Below are 23,420 nucleotides of genomic sequence, written 5' to 3'. Positions count from 1 at the left end.
TAAGTGCTTTCCAAAAGCCACTTGGTTAACATAGCAAAAGATACCTTTATGACTCTCAACACTTAGGGAATTCTAAGGGTTTTAGGAGCTCTGTGCCAGAAACTGGTGAAGACCAAGTATATATTTCTTATAAACCACAATATCACATCTAAACTTTTTAATTTACTCTGTGCTATTCTGATAAGTGATAAGGATAAAATGTAAATATATGTAGGTGTATATAAATCATTTTGATACATTTTTCTTTTCTAGGTCTTTCCATTCATACTTTCCATGGGAACTTCTTTGTTCGGTCCACAGACTTACTGTCTTTACCCAATGTAAACCCAGATGCTGGGTATGCAGTACAGATGTCAGTGGAAGAGAGTCTTACTGACACTCAGTTGGTTTCCTTTCAGTCAGCACTCTTGTATACATCCAGCAAAGGTAAGTTTTTTTGTTTGTTTTACTGTGGCAAAAACACATAACATGAGATCTATCCTCTTAACAAAATTTAAGTCTAAAATACCGTATTGTTAACTATAAGCACAATGATATAGCAAAGGTAAGATTTTTGATTTGGCCATGTAGTCTATGGCTTGTGATAAACTCCTTGAGAGTCTGCTTAGTGTCTGAAATATGTTCTGGTAATACAATAGTCAATAAAACTGAATTAAAAACCTTTTTCTCATAGGCTTATTCTAGTAGGGGAGACAAACAATAAAGAGGATACATAAGTAAAATAGTAGTATGTTACATAGTAATATCAGTTAAGGAGAAACAGAAAGCAGATGAAGGGTTTAAGAAGTGCTGAGGGGATGGTTTTGTAAGATAGGGCTGCCAGGAAAGGTCTCACAGAGGGTGACGTTTTGAGTTAAATTTTGAAGGAGCTCAAATGGAAGATAAACACTATTTAAGGGTATAATTTGTTTAGTACTAATTAATTTATAATGTGTTTTGTCCTAAAGATGATGTGAAGGCTGGTTAAATTTATTTTTATTATTTTAAAGATTCACAGCTCTCACCCTATTCTGTTTTGTCTCCTTAAAAAAGGTTTTGGGAGTGTTTCTGTGCTATGTCTACTGACCTTAACAGCCCCACCAAAATGTATAAAAAGTGTATAATACAGATATTTCAATGAAAACCTTTAGTATGAGGAAGTCCAGTTTTTGTACTATGATTGTAATACTGCATACTATAAATGTAAAAGTAAGATGGATTTCTGTCTCTAGGTATCATGTTTTATTTGACAGAAGAACATCCCAATCCTTTTTCTGCTTATTGATTTTTCTTAACATTAAAAAAGAAAACTAATATATAATTGACCTATGGTAAAATCTACCATTTTAATATATAGTTCCACAAGTTTTGACAAATGTGTGTGTGACCACCACCACAATTTAGGTATCGCTATCTGTTCCATTACCCCTCAAATCTCCTTGTGTTTTTGTAGTCATTTCTCTCCCATCCCCAGCCCCTAGCAACCATTGATCTGTTTTCTGACCCTGTAGTTTTGCCTTTTGTAAGACTGTCTTGTGAATAGAGTCATACAGTAGGTAGCCTTTTGAATCTGGCTCTTTCACTTAGCATAGTGCATTTGAGATTCATCCATATTGTTTCATCCAGCAGTAGTTATTTTTTATTCCTAAGTAGTATTCCATTGTACCCAGTTTGTTTATTCACTTTCCAGTTGAGGTACATTTGGGTTGTTTCCAGTTTTTGGCAGTTTCAAATATAGCCCCTATAAACATTTGCATGTGGAGTTTTGTGTGAGCATAAATTGTGATTTCACTTCGGTTAATACTTTTTCAGTGTTTTCGATGGATGGCTACGTTGTATGGTGAGCTTATGTTTAACTTTTTAGGAAGTTGCCAAACTGTTTCCTAAGTGGCTGTACCATTTTGCATTCTCACCAGCAGTGTATGAGAGTTCCAGCTGCTCTGCATCCTCACCAGCGTTTGCTGCTATCAGTGTTTAGTTTTTGTTTGTTGTGTTTGGTTTGAGGTTTTTTGTTTGTTTTGTTTTTCTGTTTTGCCATTTTAATCAAGTATAGTGATACCACTTTTAGTTTTATTTCATGTTTCCCTAATAACTAACATTGGATATCTTTTTATATATTTACTATTTGAAGTTTAGTTTATTTCTAATGTTTTGTTTTTATGGAAAATGTGATTATAATATCTACCCATGTCCACAAATCTTTGTCATTTCTGAAAATTTCCCTAAGATGGATTTCTAGGATTGGAAATAAAAAGTATAGAGATCAACTGTTTAGAAAAATCTTGGTATTGTCAGATTGCTTTTCAGAAATATTTTACCAATTTGTAGTCCCATCCAGTGCCCTTTTCATTTCAGCCTCTGATTTTGTGTGCATGTATCTGTGTGTGTCTGTATCTATGTGTGTAATAGTTGTTGTTGCCAATATGATAGGCTAAACATTGTATCTTATTTCTTTTAGTTATCAATGTTTTTATCTAGACTAGAAGCACTAAACAATGTTACCCTTTTTTGTAGATATCACTTCTTCTCTTTAAAAGTAATTTGTATGAGCTCCTCCTAGATACAATTTCGTTAGTCTTCATGTGTCCCTGCAGGTTGTAGTGTGGGTATCCTCTCTAGTTTTCTTACTTGTTCTTTTTCTTTGTTGTTCAAGGTCTTGCTCATTAGAAATTTTTTAAAGATTGACATGATATTTGATATTTTATGGCTCTCAAAAGATTTTCATTTTTGTTTCTTGTGTTTATTGATTTTTATTGTTGTGGGTAATTACCAAAGAGGAAGTATTGTGACTATTAGTTGATTTCTTTCTTTTTTTTTTTTATGAAAGCTTTATTTGTTTGTCTGTTTGTTTATAATTTGGCTGTGCTGAGCGACTTTAGTCTATTTCTTTTAAATTTTTTTCCTGTGATTAAAAAGAAACATAAAATTTCTCTGGACTTTAAATATCAAAACAAACTCTAGAACACATCTTGGAGTAGTGTTGTCCTTCAGTATGTATATTTTCCCAAAATTGTGTTTACGAAAAAGGATAAAGTAACCAAAAAATTCAGAAAAGAAATTTTTAAGAAGCAAGCATGTTACCATCATTTGGATATGATCCCTGTGGTCTTTTCAGTAATACCTTGAAGAAAAATAATTTTGTAGTAAAAAAAAATAAAAGAAATAATGCTTTGGAGTTTTCACGAATTAAAGTTTTGATACTATCCCTGCTTACTATATATAACCCTGTTTGGTTCCAAATTGAAAAGAACTGATTTTTCTGAGTAACTTTAATACAAACTATTTTTTATAGTGCTGTCCCTCACTGTCATTTGTATGATTTGTCCAAAGGTGAAAGAAGAATTCGTGTTCATACTTTGTGTTTGCCAGTAGTTTCAACTCTAAATGAAGTCTTTCTTGGAGCTGATGTTCAAGCAATTTCAGGGTTATTGGCCAATATGGGTAAGAATTCTTATCACCTATTGCAAGTAGTAACATTTGAAATGTCCACATAGTTTTGTTTTCCTTTAAATAATTAGCTTTATGATTTCAATATTTTGGATCTGGTGTGTGTCTGCTAAGTAAATGGATCTGCTGCAGATAACCTGATCTTTTTTTTTTTTTAAGTTAAACAGCTTTATTGATATGTAGTTTCAGTTTATTGAGATATAAGTGATATAACAATCACTTAACCCATTTAAGTATACAATTCCATTGTTTTGAGTATATATACAGATTTGTGTGGCCATCACCTCAATCCGGTTTTAAAACATTTCCGTCACCCCGAAAAGAACCTCATGTCCATTAACACTTCCTGCTCACTCCCTTCTTCTTCCCTCACTGGCCTTAGGCAACCACTAAACTGTTTTCTGCCTCACAATCTGCCTGCTACGGACTTAAATAACCATGTTTTCCTTAATGTCTTCCATCTCAGATAGAGTTGCTTTCTTGGATTTTTTTTTTTTTTGGATCCTTTTTTCAAATACATAGAGCTTAACATCATTTTGTTTCTTGCTCCCTTTCTCCTTCAGGGATGACTACCAGTGGGTCCATTTGCTTCAAACTCAAATCTGCCTATAATAGGAATAATTACCTATTATCTTGAATTTCCTATTGGGAAAATTTTTCTTTAATGGAACATGGTAAAGAATCTAACCTCACTTTAGTCTCACGTGTTGTCAAAAGTTAAAAATTGTGACCTAAGAAATTTGAGGGTCATTGCCTTTATATTTTGTTGAACTGGTATGTTTTGGTAACAGTGTGATTATTATTATTTTCAGCAACAACTACATATCAGGCAGTATTTATGGATTTAAAAAAAATCTTCACAACAAATATTAGTTCTGTTATTAAATTTGGTTGATCCCAATATGCACTTTTTTCACATTTTGTCAAAATCTTTAAAATCAAGATGTCTTCAGTTGATAAAGTCTTAGAGTTACTGTTGATCAGGTAACAGTAGTCTTCATTCTTTCTTGCTTATGTACAAATTTGGTCATAGCAGTTAATAACATCACTTCATTGAGTGTATTTTTGGTAATACATGAATTGAGTTTAGTTGTAGTTTGAAAAGTCTTCAAAACAATTATAGTGTTTTTAGTATTGAAGAAATTTTTTGAATATAAAGAAGAGCATAAAACAGTAGCATGACATATGATGAAGATCATCTAAATAGCCAAGAGTTCTTTCAATAAATATGAAATAAAAATTCTCTGTGTTAAGAAAGGATGTGTGTTTAATTGCAGAGTTTTTTCTTTCTCAATGATACATAAAATAAAATGGTGGGTTACAATTAATAACATCTTAGATTTGGCGAAATACAGTTTTCCCATTTTACAGGTAAGGATACTGAGGCTCATGAAGGTTAAATTACTTGCCAAATATTCATACAGCTAGGAAATAGCAGAACAACATTTCAACACAGGTTGGTTTGATTTTCCAAAGTATGTGCTTTTAACTGCTATGTTTGGTTCCTTGTGTATGTAATAACTTGAGAGAGAATTTGTATAATTTAAAAAAACTTTTCTTTCCTTAACAGTGGGGTAGCTAAACTTCTGTCTTTTTTCTCTTGTCCCTCCCTCAACCTCTGTTAGCTGTTGACAGGTCTGTGACTGCCAGTCTGAGTGATGCTCGGGACGCCCTAGTGAATGCTGTCATAGACTCTCTTTCAGCTTATCGTTCTTCAGTCCTAAGTAACCAGCAGCATGGACTTATGGTTCCTTTTTCTTTGCGGCTTTTCCCACTGTTTGTGTTGGCTCTCCTTAAACAGGTAAAAGAATCAGAATCAGAAACTAAAACAGTGAAAATGTCAACAGCCAAAGTTTTTGTCCTGTGAACCACTAAACATTGTATATATAACTTTACGTCAGTTAAGTTTTCTGAGGACAGGGACCTTAACTCCTATTGTATCTTAAAGGATTTGTAACCAAAAAAAATTTACAAAATACTGATTTAAAGTATGTGCCTTCTTTTTTTTTTTTTATTAGTTTCTGCTTTATAACAAAGTGAATCAGTCATACATATACATCTGTTCCCACATCCCTTCCCTCATGCATCTCCCTCCCTCCCACCCTCCCCATCCCACCCCTCCAGGCGGTCACAAAGCACCGAGCTGATCTCCCTGTGCTATGCGGCTGCTTCCCACTATCTATCTACCTTACGTTTGGTAGTGTATATATGTCCATGCCTCTCTTTCGCTTTGTCACAGCTTACCCTTCCCCCTCCCCATATCCTCAAGTCCATTCTCAAGTAGGTCTGTGTCTTTATTCCCGTCTTACCCCTAGGTTCTTCATGACATTTTTTTTTTTTAAATTCCATATATATGTGTTAGCATACGGTATTTGTCTTTCTCTTTCTGACTTACTTCACTCTGTATGACAGACTCTAGGTCTATCCACCTCATTACAAATAGCTCAGTTTCATTTCTTTTTATGGCTGAGTAATATTCCATTGTATATATGTGCCACATCTTCTTTATCCATTCATCCGATGATGGACACTTAGGTTGTTTCCAGCTCCGGGCTATTGTGAATAGAGCTGCAATGAACATTTTGGTACATGACTCTTTCTGAATTATGGTTTTCTCAGGGTATATGCCCAGTAGTGGTATTGCTGGGTCATATGGTAGTTCTATTTTCAGTTTTTTAAGGAACCTCCATACTGTTCTCCATAGTGGCTGTACCAATTCACATTCCCACCAGCAGTGCAAGAGTGTTCCCTTTTCTCCACACCCTCTCCAGCATTTATTGTTTCTAGATTTCTTGATGATGGCCATTCTGACTGGTGTGAGATGATATCTCATTGTAGTTTTGATTTGCATTTCTCTAATGATTAATGATGTTGAGCATTCTTTCATGTGTTTCTTGGCAGTCTGTATATCTTCTTTGGAGAAATGCCTATTTAAGTCTTCTGCCCATTTTTGGATTGGGTTGTTTGTTTTTTTGCTATTGAGCTGCATGAGCTGTTTATAAATTTTGGAGATTAATCCTTTGTCAGTTGCTTCATTTGCAAATATTTTCTCCCATTCTGAGGGTTGTCTTTTGGTCTTGTTTATGGTTTCCTTTGCTGTGCAAAAGCTTTGAAGTTTTATTAGGTCCCATTTGTTTATCTTTGTTTTTAGTTCCATTTCTCTAGGAGGTGGGTCCAAAAGGATCTTGCTGTGATTTATGTCATAGAGTGTTCTGCCTATGTTTTCCTCTAAGAGTTTGATAGTTTCTGGCCTTACATTTAGGTCTTTAATCCATTTTGAGCTTATTTTTGTGTATGGTGTTTGGGAATGATCTAATCTCATACTTTTACATGTCCCTATCCAGTTTTCCCAGCACCACTTATTGAAGAGGCTGTCCTTTCTCCACTGTACATTCCTGCCTCCTTTATCAAAGATAAGCTGGCCATATGTGCGTGGGTTTATCTCTGGGCTTTCTATCCTGATCCACTGATCTATCTTTCTGTTTTTATGCCAGTACCACACTGTCTTAATTACTGTAGCTTTGTAGTATAGTCTGAAGTCAGGGAGCCTGATTCCTCCAGCTCCGTTTTTCGTTCTCAAGATTGCTTTGGCTATTCGGGATCTTTTGTTTTTCCAAACAAATTTTGAAATTTTTTTTTCTAGTTCTGTGAAAAATGCCAGTGGTAGTTTGATAGGGATTGCATTGAATGTGTAGATTGCTTTGGGTAGTAGAGTCATTTTCACAATATTGATTCTTCCAATCCAGGAGCATGGTATATCTCTCCATCTATTTGTATCATCTTTAATTTCTTTCATCAGTGTCTTATAATTTTCTGCATACAGGTCTTTTGTCTCCTTAGGTAGGTTTATTCCTAGATATTTTATTCTTTTTGTTGCAATGGTAAATGGGAGTGTTTTCTTTTTTTTTTTTTTTTTTTTTTTTTTGCGGTAGGCGTGCCTCTCACTGTTGTGGCCTCTCCCCTTGCGGAGCACAGGCTCCGGAGCACAGGCTCAGTGGCCATGGCTCACGGGCCCAGCCGCTCCGCGGCATGTGGGATCTTCCCAGACCGGGGCACGAACCCGTGTCCCCTGCATCGGCAGGCGGACCCCCAACCACTGCGCCACCAGGGAAGCCCGGGAGTGTTTTCTTGATTTCATTTTCAGATTTTTCATCATTAGTGTACAGGAATGCCAGAGATTTCTGTGCATTAATTTTGTATCCTGCAACTTTACCAAATTCATTGATTAGCTCTAGTAGTTTTCTGGTAGCATCTTTAGGATTCTCTATGTATAGTAACATGTCATCTGCAAACAGTGACAGCTTTACTTCTTCTTTTCCAATTTGGATTCCTTTTATTTCCTTTTCTTCTCTGATTGCTGTGGCTAAAACTTCCAAAACTATGTTGAATAAGAGTGGTGAGAGTGGGCAGCCTTGTCTTGTTCCTGATCTTAGTGGAAATGGTTTCAGTTTTTCACCATTGAGGACAATGTTGGCTGTGGGTTTGTCATATATGGCCTTTATTATGTTGAGGAAAGTTCCCTCTATGCCTACTTTCTGCAGGGTTTTTATCATAAATGGGTGTTGAATTTTGTCGAAAGCTTTCTCTGCATCTATTGAGATGATCATATGGTTTTTCTCCTTCAACTTGTTAATATGGTGTATCACATTGATTGATTTGCGTATATTGAAGAATCCTTGCATTCCTGGAATAAACCCCACTTGATCATGGTGTATGATCCTTTTAATGTGCTGTTGCATTCTGTTTGCTAGTATTTTGTTGAGGATTTTTGCATCTATGTTCATCAGTGATATTGGCCTGTAGTTTTCTTTCTTTGTGACATCCTTGCCTGGTTTTGGTATCAAGGTGATGGTGGCCTCATAGAATGAGTTTGGGAGTGTTCCTTCCTCTGATATTGTTTGGAAGAGTTTGAGAAGGATGGGTGTTAGCTCTTCTCTAAATGTTTGATAGAATTCGCCTGTGAAGCCATCTGGTCCTGGGCTTTTGTTTGTTGGAAGATTTTTAATCACAGTTTCAATTTCAGTGCTTGTGATTGGTCTATTCATATTTTCTATTTCTTCCTGAGTCAGTCTTGGCAGGTTGTGCATTTCTAAGAATTTGTTCATTTCTTCCAGGTTGTCCATTTTATTGGCATAGAGTTGCTTATAGTAATCTCTCATGATCTTTTGTATTTCTGCAGTGTCAGTTGTTACTTCTCCTTTTTCATTTCTAATTCTATTGATTTGAGTCTTCTCCCTTCTTTTCTTGATGAGTCTGGCTAATGGTTTGTCAATTTTGTTTATCTTCTCAAAGAACCAGCTTTTAGTTTGGTTGATCTTTGCTATCGTTTCCTTCATTTCTTTTTCATTTATTTCTGATCTGATCTTTATAATTTCTTTCCTTCTGCTAACTTTGGGGGTTTTTTGTTCTTCTTTCTCTAATTGCTTTAGGTGCAGGGTCAGGTTGTTTACTTGAAATGTTTCCTGTTTCTTAAGGTGGGATTGTATTGCTATAAACTTCCCCCTTAGAACTGCTTTTGCTGCGTCCCATAGGTTTTGGGTCGTCGTGTCTCCATTGTCATTTGTTTCTAGGTATTTTTTAATTTCCTCTTTGATTTCTTCAGTGATCACTTCGTTATTGAGTAGTGTATTGTTTAGCCTCCATGTGTTTGTATTTTTTACAGATCTTTTCCTGTAATTGATGTCTAGTCTCATAGCATTGTGGTCGGAAAAGATACTTGATACAATTTCAATTTTCTTAAATTTACCAAGGCTTGATTTGTGACCCAAGATATGATCTATCCTGGAGAATGTTCCATGAGCACTTGAGAAAAATGTGTATTCTGTTGTTTTTGGATGCAATGTCCTATAAATATCAACTAAGTCCATCTTGTTTAATGTATCATTTAAAGCTTGTGTTTCCTTATTTATTTTCATTTTGGATGATCTGTCCATTGGTGAAAGTGGGGTGTTAAAGTCCCCTACTATGATTGTGTTACTGTCGATTTCCCCTTTTATGGCTGTTAGTATTTGCCTTATGTATTCAGGTGCTCCTATGTTGGGTGCATAAATATTTACAATTGTTATATCTTCTTCTTGGATCGATCCCTTTATCGTTATGTAGTGTCCTTCTTTGTCTCTTCTAATAGTCTTTATTTTAAAGTCTATTTTGTCTGATATAAGAATTGCTACTCCAGCTTTCTTTTGATTTCTATTTGCATGGAATATCTTTTTCCATCCCCTTACTTTCAATCTGTATGTGTCTCTAGGTCTGAAGTGGGTCTCTTGTAGACAGCATATATATGGGTCTTGTTTTTGTATCCATTCAGCCACTCTGTGTCTTTTGGTGGGAGCATTTAGTCCATTTACATTTAAGGTAATTATGGATATGTATGTTTCTATTCCCATTTCCTTAATTGTTTTGGGTTCGTTATTGTAGGTATATTCCTTCTGTTGTGTTTCTTGCCTAGAGAAGTTCCTTTAGCATTTGTTGTAAAGCTGGTTTGGTGGTGCTGAACTCTCTCAGCTTTTGCTTGTCTGTGAAGGTTTTAATTTCTCCATCAAATCTGAATGAGATCCTTGCTGGGTAGAGTAATCTTGGTTGCAGGTTTCTCTCCTTCATCACTTTAATTATGTCCTGCCACTCCCTTCTGGCTTGTAGAGTTTCTGCTGAGAGATCAGCTGTTAACCTGATGGGGATTCCCTTGTGTGTTATTTGTTGTTTTTCCCTTGCTGCTTTTAATATGATTTCTTTGTGTTTAATTTTTGACAGTTTGATTAATATGTGTCTTGGCGTATTTCTCCTTGGATTTATTCTGTATGGGACTCTCTGTGCCTCCTGGACTTGATTAACTATTTCCTTTCCCATATTAGGGAAGTTTTCAACTATAATCTCTTCAAATATTTTCTCAGTCCCTTTCTTTTTCTCTTCTTCTTCTGGAACCCCTATAATTCGAATGTTGGTGCGTTTAATGTTGTCCCAGAGGTCTCTGAGACTCTCCTCTATTCTTTTCATTCTTTTTTCTTTATTTTGCTCTGCATCAGTTATTTCCACTATTTTATCTTCCACCTCACTTACCCGTTCTTCTGCCTCAGTTATTCTGCTATTGATCCCATCTAGAGTATTTTTCATTTCATTTATTGTGTTTTTAATTGATGCTTGATTCATCTTTAGTTCTTCTAGGTCCTTGTTAACTGTTTCTTGCATATTGTCTATTCTATTTCCAAGATTTTGGATCTTGGAAATAGAATCTTGGATCAGCTGTACTATCATTATTCTGAATTCTTTTCCAGGTAGACTGCCTATTACCTCTTCATTTGTTAGGTCTGGTAGGTTTTTATCTTGATCCTTCACCTGCTGTGTGTTTTTCTGCTTTCTCATTTTGCTTATGTTACTGTGTTTGGGGTCTCCTTTTTGCAGGCTGCAGATTCGTAGTTGCCGTTGTTTTTGGTATCTGTCCCCCGTGGCTAAGGTTGTTTCAGTAGGTTGTGTAGGCTTCCTGGTGGGGGGAACTAATGCCTGTGTTCTGGTGGTTGAGGCTCGATCTTGTCTTTCTGGTGGACAGGTCCACGTCTGGTGGTGTGTTTTGGGGTGCCTGTGGCCTTATTATGTTTTTAGGTAGCCTCTCTGCTAATGGGTGGGGTTGTGTTCCTGCCTTGCTAGTTGCTTGGCATAGGGTGACCAGCACTGTAGCTTGCTGGTCGTTGACTGAAGCTGGGTGCTGGTGTTGAGATGAAGATCCCTGGGAGATTTTCGCTGTTTGATATTATGTGGAGCTGGGAGGTCTCTTGTGGACCCGTGTCCTGAAGTTGGCTCTCCCACTTCAGAGGCACAGCACTGACTCCTGGCTGCAGCACCAAGATCCTTTCATCCACCCGGCTCAGAATAACAGGGAGAAAAAGTAGAAAGAAAGAATTAGTAGCAGAAAGAAAGAGAGAGGGAAAGAAAGGAAGAAGGGAAGAAAGGAAGGAAGGAAGGAAGAAAGAAGGGAGGGAGGAGGAAGGATGGAAAGAAAGAAGGAAAGAAAGGAGGGAGGGAGGGAGGAATGAAAGCAAAAGGAAGAGTGAATGGAAGAAGGGAGGGAGGGAGGGAGGAAGGAAAGAAAGAAAGAAAGACAGGAGGGAGGGAGGGAGGAAGGAAAGAAAAAGAAAGTGGAAATAAGGGTGGGAGGGAGGGAGGGAGGAAAGAAAAAGAAAGAAGGAAAGGAGGAGCGGAGGGAGGGAGGGAGGAAGGGAAGGTAGGAAAAAAAGAAAGAGCAGGTAAAGTAAAATAGAATAAAGTATGAAATATAGTAGCATTATTAAAATTAAAAAGTAATTATTGAAAAAAAACAGGGACCGATAGAACCCTGGGACATATGGTGGAAGCAAAGCTATACAGAGAGAATCTTAAACAGAAGATTACACATACACATTCACAAAAAGAGAGCAGGGGGAAAAATAAAAAATCTTGCTCTCCAAGTCCACCTCCTCGATTTGGGATAATTCGTTGTAAAAAGAGGAAAAGGGCGAGAAGTCTGAAATCTTGCTAAGTCCACCTCCTTAATTTGGGATAATTCGTTGTAAAAAGAGGAAAAAGGGGGGAAAGTCTTAAATCTTGTCCTCAAGGTCCACTTCCTCAATTTGGGATGCTTCGCTGTCCATTCATGCACTCCACAGACGCAGGGCACATCAAATGGACCGTGGAGCTTTAATCCGCTGCCTCCGAGGCTGCCCAGAGAGATTTCCCTGTCTCTGCTCTCACAACTCCCGGGTCTCAGCCTTGGACCTGGCCCCGCCTCTGCGCGTAGGTCGCCGTAGGGCGTCCGTTCTTCGCTCAGACAGGACGGGTTTAAAGGAGCCGCTGATCCGGGGGCTCTGGCTCACTCAGGCAGAGGGGAGGGAGGGGAATGCCCTCTCCTCGCGCACCAGGCAACAAAAGGGAAAAAAGTCTCTTGCCTCTCCGGTAGCTCCAGACCCTTTCCCCGGACTCCCTCCGGGCTAGCACTAACCCCTTCAGGCTCTCTTCCTGCCGCCAGCCCCAGTCCTCTCCCTGCACTCCGACTGAAAGCCGATACCCGAGCCTCAGCTCCCAGCCCCGCCCGCCCCGGCGGCCGAGCAGACAAGCCTCTTGGGCTGGTGTGTGCCTGAGGGCACCGATCCTCTGTGCCAGAATCTCTCCGCTTTGCCCTCCGCACCCCTGTTGCTGTGCTCTCCTCCGCTACTCCGAAGCTTTCCCCCTCCGCCACCTGCAGTCTCCGCCCGCGAAGGGGCTTGTAGTGTGTAGAAACCTTCCCTCCTTCACGGCTCCCTCCCACTGGTGCAGGTCCCGTCCCTATCCTATTGTCTCTGTTTATTCTTTTTTTCTTTTGCCCTACCCAGGTATGTGGGGAGTTTCTTGCCTTTTGGGGGGTCTGAGGTCTTCTGTCAGCGTTCAGTAGGTGTTCTGTTGGAGTTGTTCCACGTGTAGATGAATTTCTGATGTATCTGTGGGGAGGAAGGTGATCTCCGCGTCTTACTCTTCCGCCATCTTCCTCCGGCTCAAGTATGTGCCTTCTTTGTAAGAGATGCTCACTGATGAAGTATTCACTGATGTTATCAAAGAGGCAAATGATCAGTTTTCCAGTTTTTCAAAACAGGAACTGTATATTTTACCACTAGAGCAACAGGTCACACACGAGACTCTTATGATGCTTCCTGCTCCCTACAATATTTCAGCCATATTTCATTTCTTTTTTTTTTGTAATGCAATTACTATTTATTTATTTAGGCTGTGCTGGGTCTTCGTTGCTGCGCACGGGCTTTCTCTAGTTGCAGCGAGTGGGGGCTACTCTTTATTGCGGTGCACGGGCTTCTCATTGCAGTGGCTTCTCTTGTTGAACACAGGCTCTAGGCGCACGGGCTCAGTAGTTGTGGTGCATGGGCTCAGTAGTTGTGGCACATAGGCTTAGTTGCTCTGCAGCATGTGGGATCTTCCTGGACCAGGGCTCGAACCTGTGTCCCCTGCATTGGCCGGCGGATTCTTTAACCACTGCGCCACCAGGGAAGTCCCACATTTCATTTCTTAATCTTAGAAATGCCTTCTCATACATGTGTACCTATTTGCATGATCTGCACTATGCCTTCCTATCCTTGTCTTTGAGCTCAAATGTTGTCTCTCTGGCAGTTGCCTTTCCTTCTGTGACCCGGTAGCTCCTTGTACATATATTTATTTATAGAGGACTTTAAAAAATATATTTATTTATTTATTTAATATATTATTATTTACTTGTCTCCCCTGCCTACCTTTTGCCCATACCCCTGGCTCCTGAAAAAAGAAAAAAGGGAAACTCTAGCCTGGTGGAGGAGGCTTATTTATCCAATGTCCAAAATATAATGTCCTTAGAAAACAAACATGGTTACCAAAGGGGATAGCGGGGATTGGGGGGGAGATAAATTAGGAGTTTGGGATTAACATACATACTACTATATATAAGATAGGTAAATAACAAGGACCTACTGTATAGCACAGGAAACTATACTTAATATCTTATAATAACCTATACTGGGCCTCCCTGGTGGCGCAGTGGTTAAGAATCTGCCTGCCAATGCAGGGGACATGGGTTCCAGCCCTGGTTGAGGAAGATCCCACATGCTGTGGAGCAACTAAGTCTGTGCGCCACAACTACTGAGCCTGTGCTCTAGAGCCCGCGAACCACAACTACTGAGCCTGCATGCCACAACTACTGAAGCCTGCACCTAGAGCCCGTGCTCCACAACAAGAGAAGCCACCGCAATGAGAAGCCCATGCACCACAACGAAGAGTAGCCCCCGCTCGCCACAACTAGAGAAAGCCTGTGCACAGCAACGAAGACCCAATGCAGCCAAAAATAAATAAATAAAATAAATTTATATATTAAAAAAAGTAACCTATACTGGAAAAGAATCTGAAAAAGAGGAAACTGAATCACTTTGCTGCACACTTGAAACTAACACATTGTAAATTAACCATACTTCAGTTAATAAAAAATGTCTTAACTTGTAGACTTGGTATAACTTTCCCTTATAATATTTTATTTAAAAGTTCATGTTAACAGATCACCTGGGGAACCATCCCAGATTCCAGGATGAATTAAGGACTGCTCTTGTCAATTTGTATACTTTCTGAACTCCAGCATTGGCCTGTCAGGTGTATGTTGTCTCTTCCAGGCAAGAAGGGCAACCTGTTACACATTGATAGAAATAGCTTTTGAATCTACTTCTAGTTTCTTTAACTCAAATTATGTATTTCCACTTCTGAATATAATGTAAATGCACAGAGGTTACATAAATACTTAAATTTTAACATTTAAGAATCTGAGCTCTTCCCTCTTCAGGTGTTTCATTAAATGCTATCGTTCACTGAGGCCTGCCTTCCCTCATCTCCCCATTTAATATGCAGTACTCTCATCCCATCCCACCCTGACATTCTTTATCTCTCTTTCTTCCTTTGTTTTTCTCCATAGCACTTAACACTGAAATACCACATATTTTGCTTGTTTATTATTTACTTCTCCCTTACTAGGATTTTTGTCCACAAGGACAAGGATTTTTAACTTGTTTGTCTACCACTTTGTCCCTGCATCTAGAGCAGTTCTTAGTACATAGTAGGCACTCAGTAGATATTTTTTGAATGAATAAATGGAACTTCTTTCATTTCCCATAGTACTCTTTCTTTAAGAACCTTTTCTCTTCTTGCTTATTTATAGTCAGTGCATTTGGTTTTTTTAATTTGTTTTTTAAAAAATATTTATTTGGCTGCACTGGGTCTTCATTGCGGCATGCAAGATCTTCGTTGCGGCATGCGGGATCTTTAGTTGTGGAGTGCAGGATCTAGTTCCCTGACCAGGGATTGAACCCAGGCCCCCTGCATAGGGAGCACAGAGTCTTAGCCACTGGACCACCAGGGAAGTCCCAGTGCATTTGTTTTAAGGCATACTTTCATTGCTGTTATCTCTCTGCCTCTTTCTATTCCTTTCCATCAGTAGAAATGGCTAAAACCTTACCTCAGAACTTCATTATTCTTCATGGAGCTAATATTCCAGTTGAAACTCACAATTACTTATTATCTGTATTCTGCTAAGCAGTTGTCTTCAAATTATTAATTTTCCTGATTGATTTGTGAGCTTTGTTACGTTATTTAATTTCTCTAACTGTGGGAGAAACAAGGATAGTTAACCACCATTAGTCATCACCCAGCTTTTACAGAAACTTAGATCTTTGGTCCTTCATATTTCATACATGTCTTTATTTTGTCATCTGCAATATAACTTTATCCTTCTTGCTATGTTATTTAGATTTTTACATCACTATTGCTGTATGGTAGATAGAGTGTTTAGATCCATTTCATTGATTAGGAAACAAATGCTGGAGAGATTAAATGACTTTGCCATGGTCAGATAATTAATTTGTCAAGACTTTCAGGAGAGGATATAGCCACGATTTAATAGATGTGTGTGACTTATTAAGGTATATATATATATGTGTGTGTGTGTGTGTGTATTTTTGGGCTGTGTTGAGTCTTCGTTGCTGCAAGTGGGCTTTCTCTAGTTGTGGTGAGCAGGGGCTACTCTTCGTTGCGGTGCATGTGCTTCTCATACGGTGGCTTCTCCTTGTGGAGCACAGGCTCTAGGCGTGCGGGCTTCAGTAGTTGTGGCTTGCAGGCTCTAGAGTGCAGGCTCAGTAGCTGTGGGCTTAGTTGCTCTGCAGCATGTGGGATCTTCCTGGACCAGGGATTGAACCCGTGTCCCCTGCATTGGCAGGCGGATTCTTAACAACTGTGCCACCAGTGAAGTCCCAAGATATATTTTTGAAAGAATAATTAACGGTAAATTTGTTAATTCTGTCTGAAGATATTCTTTTAAAAACTGATATTTGCAAACTTTATATGTATTTGTTGAATACCTTTTCTTTTTTTTAATGGGGGTGTATTATTTTGTTATAGAAATCATTTCAGACTGGGACAAATGCATGTCTAGATGAACGCATTTTTGCTATGTGTCAAGTGAAAAATCAGCCTTTGGTTTACCTTATGCTCACAACTCATCCCAGTTTGTATAGAGTTGACAATCTCTCAGATGAGGTAAGATTGATTCATTTTTTAGTTGCTTTTACTTGAAGGTTTATAAGCCTAATTATATTGAATCCACTGCAGAAATGAAGAAAGGTGTTTTCTTTTTTAAAGCTTTTCATTTTATTCCTATATAAAGAAATTTTGGTTTTGGGAAGCTCCTGAAAATAGTACCTTTATTTAAGTTATTAAAATAATAAACTTTACTGTTTATTTAAGACAAATCTTTAGAGCAGATCTAAGTAAATGAAGAGATTGTCAGATTGACCAGAGCAACCTATGATTTATTTATTTAAGCAAATTGATCTGAAAGGAGTATCCCTAGAGTAAAATTACACTTAATTTAAATACCTCAGGTCAATGTTTAGTGTAATGGTGTTCCTGAATTAAAGAGAAAATATTTATCTAAGTTGAAACATTATTTTCCCTTGATAGGAAATTAACCTGAGTTAAAGCTACAAGCATGAAAATGTTAAATCATAACCTTCCTTCCTACATTGTGATCAAATTAGGATATATATGTTGGAAGTAATATTTTGGTTAAAACCTTTTCGGAGTTTAAAGATTTTAGGGTACCTTGCATAATAAAGGAGAAATTGCCTGTGAAATTTGAGGTAACTTTTTAGCAAATGAAAACTGTTGATGACATTATTAGTTTGTATTACAAAAATAATAACTCAAGATTAATCCTGTGTTTGACAAGTTCAACTAACTGGACCTGTCTTTTTCTCACATTAAAAAAGAGGCAAATTAACATAAAAATACAAATGCAATATATTAGATGTATATAATATGGAAGCCACTAGAAAGAAGAAAAATAAATCACTCATATACATTCAAAGACAAGCACTACTAGGACTTTCAGTGGTGTATTTATCAGGACTCTCTTTTTTGCAAGTAAGCTTAGGAAGGAAAGGGGACTGATGTGGCACTCAAACACAAACCACACGAAAGGCTAGGGTATAACTCAACTCAGGTCTAGCTCATATTCATAGACTCTCTTGCATTGCCTCATTCTTTCAGATTGGCCTTTTCTACAAGACTAGAAAACAGAGCCACTGATAGCTTCCCATCTTTATCACCAGAGAAGGACAAGGCTCTCTTTTCTTAGTTCACATTAATTTCTTAATGGCTGTATTTAAGTTATAGTCTCTCTTGCTGCCCACACACCCTAAGGCCAGAGGTCTTAAGGTGCTGTGATTAATAGTTCCTGGTAGAGCTAAAGCCTTATCAAGGTAGTACCCCTTGACAGGTCAGTATTTTATTTACTTTCTCCTTTAGATAAGGTTAATTAAGTACCAAGTTTTAGTACTTAAATCAACTTTTGGTCAAAAATGAATAGTTATAAATATTTAAAGGTGTGTGTTTGTGTGTGTGTGTGTTTTAAGATGGCAGTACTAAATTATAAATGAAAACCTTCCATTTCTGGCCTTAATAAATATTAAATTGGAGAAAAAACATTTGCATTAGACTTACTCTTCCCTCAGGATGTGTACATTGATCTAAGCCACGCAATCATCTGTTATTATTAACTAAATTCCAGACTTTATTTGGATCTCACTAATGTCATTTATCCATTCGGGATATGTGATATTGATTGCATTTATTGTATTAGTTTTTAAAATAATAATTAAGATCAGAAATTATTTTGGCTTTATTGGGATTCATGGTGACTTTGTTTAGATAAGTGATACATATTTCTTCCTCTTCTTTATATTTAAATATGAATAATTGTGATTTACCTAAATAAGTTCCAAAGTCTCAGAGGTAACACTCATTAAAATTTTTGTTTGTTTGTTTAATTGTGGCTCCCTATTACCTGTATCTAAAAGCTTTAATCTTTTTTTTACTTTATTTATTTATTTTTAACATCTCTATTGGAGTATAATTGCTTTACAGTGTTGTGTTAGTTTCTGCTGTTATAACAAAGTGAATCAGCTATATGTATACATATATCCCCATATCCCCTCCCTCTTGCTTCTCCCTCCCACCCTCCCTATCCCACCCTTCTAGGTGGTCACAGAGCACTGAGCTGATCTCCCTGTGCTATGCGGCTGCTTCCCACTAGCTGTCTGTTTTACATTTGGTAGTGTATATATGTCTATGCCAATCTCTCACTTCGTCCCAGCTTACCCTTCCCCCTCCCTGTGTCCTCAAGTCCATTCTCTACCTCTGCGTCTTTATTCCTGTCCTGACCCTAGGTTCTTTGGAACCTTTTTTTTTGTTTTTGAGACTCCATATATATGTGTTAGCATACGGTATTTGTTTTTATCTTTCTGACTTACTTCACTCTGTATGACAGACTCTAGGTCCCTCCACCTCACTATAAATAACTCAATTTTGTTTCTTTTTATGGCTGAGTAATATTCTATTGTATATATGTTCCACATCTTTATCCATTGATCTGTTGATGGACACTTAGGTTGCTTCCATGTCCTGGCTATTGTAAATACTGCTGCAATGAACCTTGTGGTACATGATTAAAAGCTTTAATCTTTTGCTTAACTCTTTAGGGTGCAATCAACATCAATGATCGCACTATACCTCAGCCACCTATTCTTCAGCTTTCAGTGGAGAAGCTGAGCAGGGATGGAGCTTTCCTCATGGATGCAAGCTCTGTGAGTAGTCTTGACTGCGCTGGATTCTTCTCTCTGCATACTACTACCTTCATTCCTCTTAATAGCTCTCTTCCTTAACAGATTATATGCTATTTAATCTGTATATTTTTGTATTAGCCACTTATCCCTCCATAGTCTCCTTTCATGCCAAGCGTAAAATGTCTCATCATGGTAAATGGTAGTTATCATTACTTCAGTTGAAGGCTGTACAATCTCAGTAAACGTACTCATCTGTCTGGTCTTTTGAAACAGAGTCAGTGGTTAAAGGTAAGTCAACAGCTCACTGTTAAGCTACATCTCAAAATAGTTTTCTTCCCGTCCCTAGGTACTAATGCTTTGGGTTGGAAGAAATTGTGGACAGAATTTTCTCAGTCAAGTTCTAGGAGTTGAAAACTATGCATTAATTCCACAGACTATGGTAAGATTATGTAATTATAGTGATTGTAATAGGCTTAAAGGCATTTCAAATGTGGCAAAAACATGAACATCCTATTTTGAAATCATAGCTATATTTTAAAGGCATTCTTTAGGTTATTTTGCATCTTTGACTGACTTATGTGTGTGTACTATTTTAGGGAGAAAGTAAGGAATTTAGTTAATGGCCAAAAAAGTTTGCTGCTGTTGGCATTAATGTTAGGGCTCTTTTGTTTCTGTGTTTTGTGTTTTTTCAAGTGATTTCATTGTTCTTTGGCAGGGTCCTTTTAACCGCTGCTTTGGAGTAAGAACTAAGCTAATTTCCACACAAGCAAATGACTTGTGACCAGTGTCAGTTGGATTTATATTGATTATTGGACAATGTAATAGTGGACTCTCTGTCACTAGCTCTGTGACCTTGGTCAGGTCACTAACCTTGACTTGACCAGGTTTGTCAAACCTGGTCAAGCCTCGTTTGTAAAATAAGAATACTATTGCTTATGGAGGAGTATTTGAAATAACGCATGAGAAAGCATGTGTGAAACTACCATTTGGATAGCTGTGAATTTTAAAGTTAGAATTAATTATAACATGGTCTTATTTCACATCATATTTTTCAGTTTCAACTCTGAGTTTGTTACCAGCTTTGGAATATGTTTTATGTCAGCATCTTTTCATATTTTTGGGTTTAACTTCATTTATAAAAGTCATTAGGGATCTTCCCTGGTGGCACAGTGGTTGAGAGTCCGCCTGCCGATGCAGGGGACACGGGTTCATGCCCCGGTCCGGGAAGATCCCACATGCCACGGAGCGGCTGGGCCTGTGAGCCATGGCCGCTGAGCCTGCACGTCCGGAGCCTGTGCTCCACAACGGGAGAGGCCACAACAGTGAGAGGCCCATGTACCACAAAAAAAAAAAAAAAAAAGAAAAAGTCATTAGGAGATGTATACATTTAAGAGACATATATGTCAGGATTCTCTCTAGGATAAGCAGTAGCTTAATGGCTGGTCTGGATGACTAGGCATTTTAAGTAATGAGGAGATAAGAAATGGTTATATTTGTAATAACTGCCTGAATGGATCAGTTAATTCTAGATGTTATAATGTATAGTCTGTGGCTACTTCAGTGGAACAGTGGCAGAGTTGAGAATTGCAACAGAGACCAAATGACCTGCAAACCTAAAATATTTATTATCTGTCCCTTTAAGAAGTTTCCATCCCCTTACTAGAAAACTGTGGTATGCAGAATCTCAGGCTCCTCCCCAGACCTCCTAAATCAGTGTCCGCAGTTCAGCAAGATCCCCAGGTGATTCATATACAAGATGAAGTTTGAAAAACACTGTAGATGATTAGAATAAGTTGGATGTTGCTGGTTTTTGTTTAATAGACAGACCTTCCAGAACTTGATACACCAGAATCTGCCAGAACAATAGCTTTCATCTCTTGGCTTAGAGAACAGAGACCATTTTACCCAATACTTTATGTAATAAGGTAAGTTGAATTTGTCATTTACTGATAGTGAAACAATTTGGCCTTTCAAGGACCTGTTTTGAGTCCTTGTGACTCAAATATGTGTGACCTTTTGCTTAAGCAAACTCTTTATTGATTGATTGATTGATCGATTGATTTGGCCACACCGAGCAGCTTACAGGATGTTAGTTCCCCGACCAGGGTTGGAACCTGGCCCCGGCAGTGAAAGTACAAAGTCCTACCCACTGGACCGCCAGGGAATTCCCACAAACTCTTTAGAAGAGTATAGAAAAAAAAATTTTTTTTAATAAATAGTACTGGGCTTCCCTGGTGGTGCGGTGGTTGAGAGTCCGCCTGCCGATGCAAGGGACACGGGTTCATGCCCCGGTCTGGAAAGATCCCACATGCTGTGGAGCGGCTGGGCCCGTGACCCATGGCCACTGAGCCTGCGTGTCCGGAGCCTGTGCTCCGCAACGGGAGAGGCCACAACAGTGAGAGGCCCGCGTACCGCAAAAATAAAAAATAAATAAATAAATAAATAGTACTAAGTTATGCTTTATATCCAGTTATTAGCAAAATGTGTGTCAAAAGCTTTGTGACAAATCCACTGTTTATGTTACTATTACATTTTGTCTAATGTATGTAAATATTTGTCTTTTATTCCTAAGGGATGAGAGTCCAATGAAAGCAAACTTCCTTCAAAACATGGTAGAAGACAGAACAGAATCTGCATTATCATATTATGAATTCCTCTTGCATATACAACAGCAAGTGAATAAGTGAACAAATGAAGATACTTAGTAATTTCTAAGGAAAGTTACAATAATGCAGAACACCTGAAAATGTGTAATACTTTCCTTTCCTATTAGGTTTGTGGACTAATGTGACGATTATATGTTCTCACTGTGATCTCAACAAACTATAGCAAATCAAGGAACACAGCAAACATGCAACTCTGAAATACTGTATTTTTCAAATCAAAATATATCTACATATGATTGGATACCTTTTTTCCTTTGCTGCCAATTATGTTTGAGTTGTTATGGATTGAAATAAGACAGTATTGCAGAGGCAAAGTACGTTTTGTAAAAATAAAGACTGCTGTGTTCGAAATGTATATTTCTCATTTTTTTCTGAATTTTTGGCTGCTACATTTAAAACCTCACAAGACTAAATGTTGCAGGGAAGTTACAAATCCATTGATAATGATCTTTTTAAAATCAAAAAATTTCTTAAGTAAATAATGTGTTGGAAAACTAGAATCCATCCCCCACAATTGTTTTTTTAAGGAAGAAAAAGGGTCATTATGTTAACTAAAACTAGAGTAAACTAACTCTAGTCTAGCTTGAGAAGACTATGAAGTGATACAGTCAAGCTTTAAAATCTGTCAGTATTCTCTATACTTGAAGAACAAAGTCCCTGATTTGAAGTGAAAACTATATGTGGTTTTCTGATTGCCTGCAGAAGACTTGGTTGGACACACTGTCTTATTCTGCAGTGAAAAGAATCTGAGCTGTCTTCATAAATATGTTGGGACTGGCAGTGATAATAAGGAGATGAGAAACTTAGTTATCTTGATCCTTTAAGTGGGTTTTATTTGGTACATTTTTGCTCTGTGATATATAATAAAAGCATTATATTGGTGAAATGAGTATGAATGAAAGAAATTAAAGGTTTCTTAAATGCTGTCTCAAATGCATCAGAAACATTTTTGTAAGGAGTTTAATAATTAAATTGGAAGCTGATCATAAGATTTATTCTTGGATATTAAAAATTAAAGCATGAATGCCACTGTTTGGTTTAGTGGATATTAAGATTACACAAATCTGATATATGAAAATTACAAAAGAAACTTGATTCCTGAACATGCTCAAGAAACTGCTTTTTTGATTTGGCCAGAGAAATATTATAGTCAAAACTATTCAGTGAATTTTGTTTACAAATAGGTAAATTATACATCTGTATGTTTAAAATGCTGTGATAGAATATCTTTAAAAGAGTTTGGTCCAGTTTTCACAGATTCATCTTGTCTTACCTGAACTTCTTAAAGTAAAAGTTGTTCATGAGTAGTACTTGATGAAAAGATTTTTGTTTGTTTTAATGGGTTAGAAAAATGTGTTTACAATCTTGATCTCATATGATCACCAATGAAATAGTAACTTTCAGGTTTACATCAATATGAGCTGACTTTAACTAAATTGTTTTGGGGTAGGGAAGAAACAGGTCCCACTAGAGTATATACTACTGCTTGCCAGCAAGATCAAAATAATTGTGTTCTATAAAAATATTATCTCCCTTAAGCAGTGTTAAGCTTTATTTTCAGTATGCAAGTGGTACATTGAACTGGAAATTTTCCTGAAAGCTGCTTCATTTATTAGGAAGCAATTTTCAAATTGTAGCTAGTTAGAATACATTTATATTTTCCCCTCTTCTGAAGAAACTGAGAGTC

General features: G+C 37.6%; 1 protein-coding gene across 2 annotated transcripts in view; it reads left to right on the top strand.

The window, feature by feature from the left end:
• SEC24A (SEC24 homolog A, COPII coat complex component) overlaps positions 1-21,754 on the top strand; it is a gene marked incomplete at both ends in the record, with an annotated part of 72,622 nt that extends 50,868 nt beyond the window's left edge. For both annotated transcript variants that reach the window (XM_079702712.1, XM_079702711.1), the window contains 8 exons: positions 253-426; positions 3,310-3,420; positions 5,052-5,227; positions 16,345-16,482; positions 18,984-19,088; positions 19,414-19,506; positions 20,889-20,992; positions 21,640-21,754. In XM_079702712.1, coding sequence (XP_079558838.1) covers positions 253-426; positions 3,310-3,420; positions 5,052-5,227; positions 16,345-16,482; positions 18,984-19,088; positions 19,414-19,506; positions 20,889-20,992; positions 21,640-21,754 — 1,016 coding nt within the window. The remainder of the gene's footprint in view (positions 1-252; positions 427-3,309; positions 3,421-5,051; positions 5,228-16,344; positions 16,483-18,983; positions 19,089-19,413; positions 19,507-20,888; positions 20,993-21,639) is intronic.
• Between the last annotated feature and the right edge of the window lie 1,666 nt (positions 21,755-23,420).

This window comes from Hyperoodon ampullatus, assembly GCF_949752795.1.
Source record: "Hyperoodon ampullatus genome assembly, chromosome: 4".
NCBI classification, from domain to species: domain Eukaryota; kingdom Metazoa; phylum Chordata; class Mammalia; order Artiodactyla; family Ziphiidae; genus Hyperoodon; species Hyperoodon ampullatus.
The sequence above is the reverse complement of the archived record's forward strand: the minus strand, read 5'-3'. Positions and strand labels throughout refer to the sequence as shown.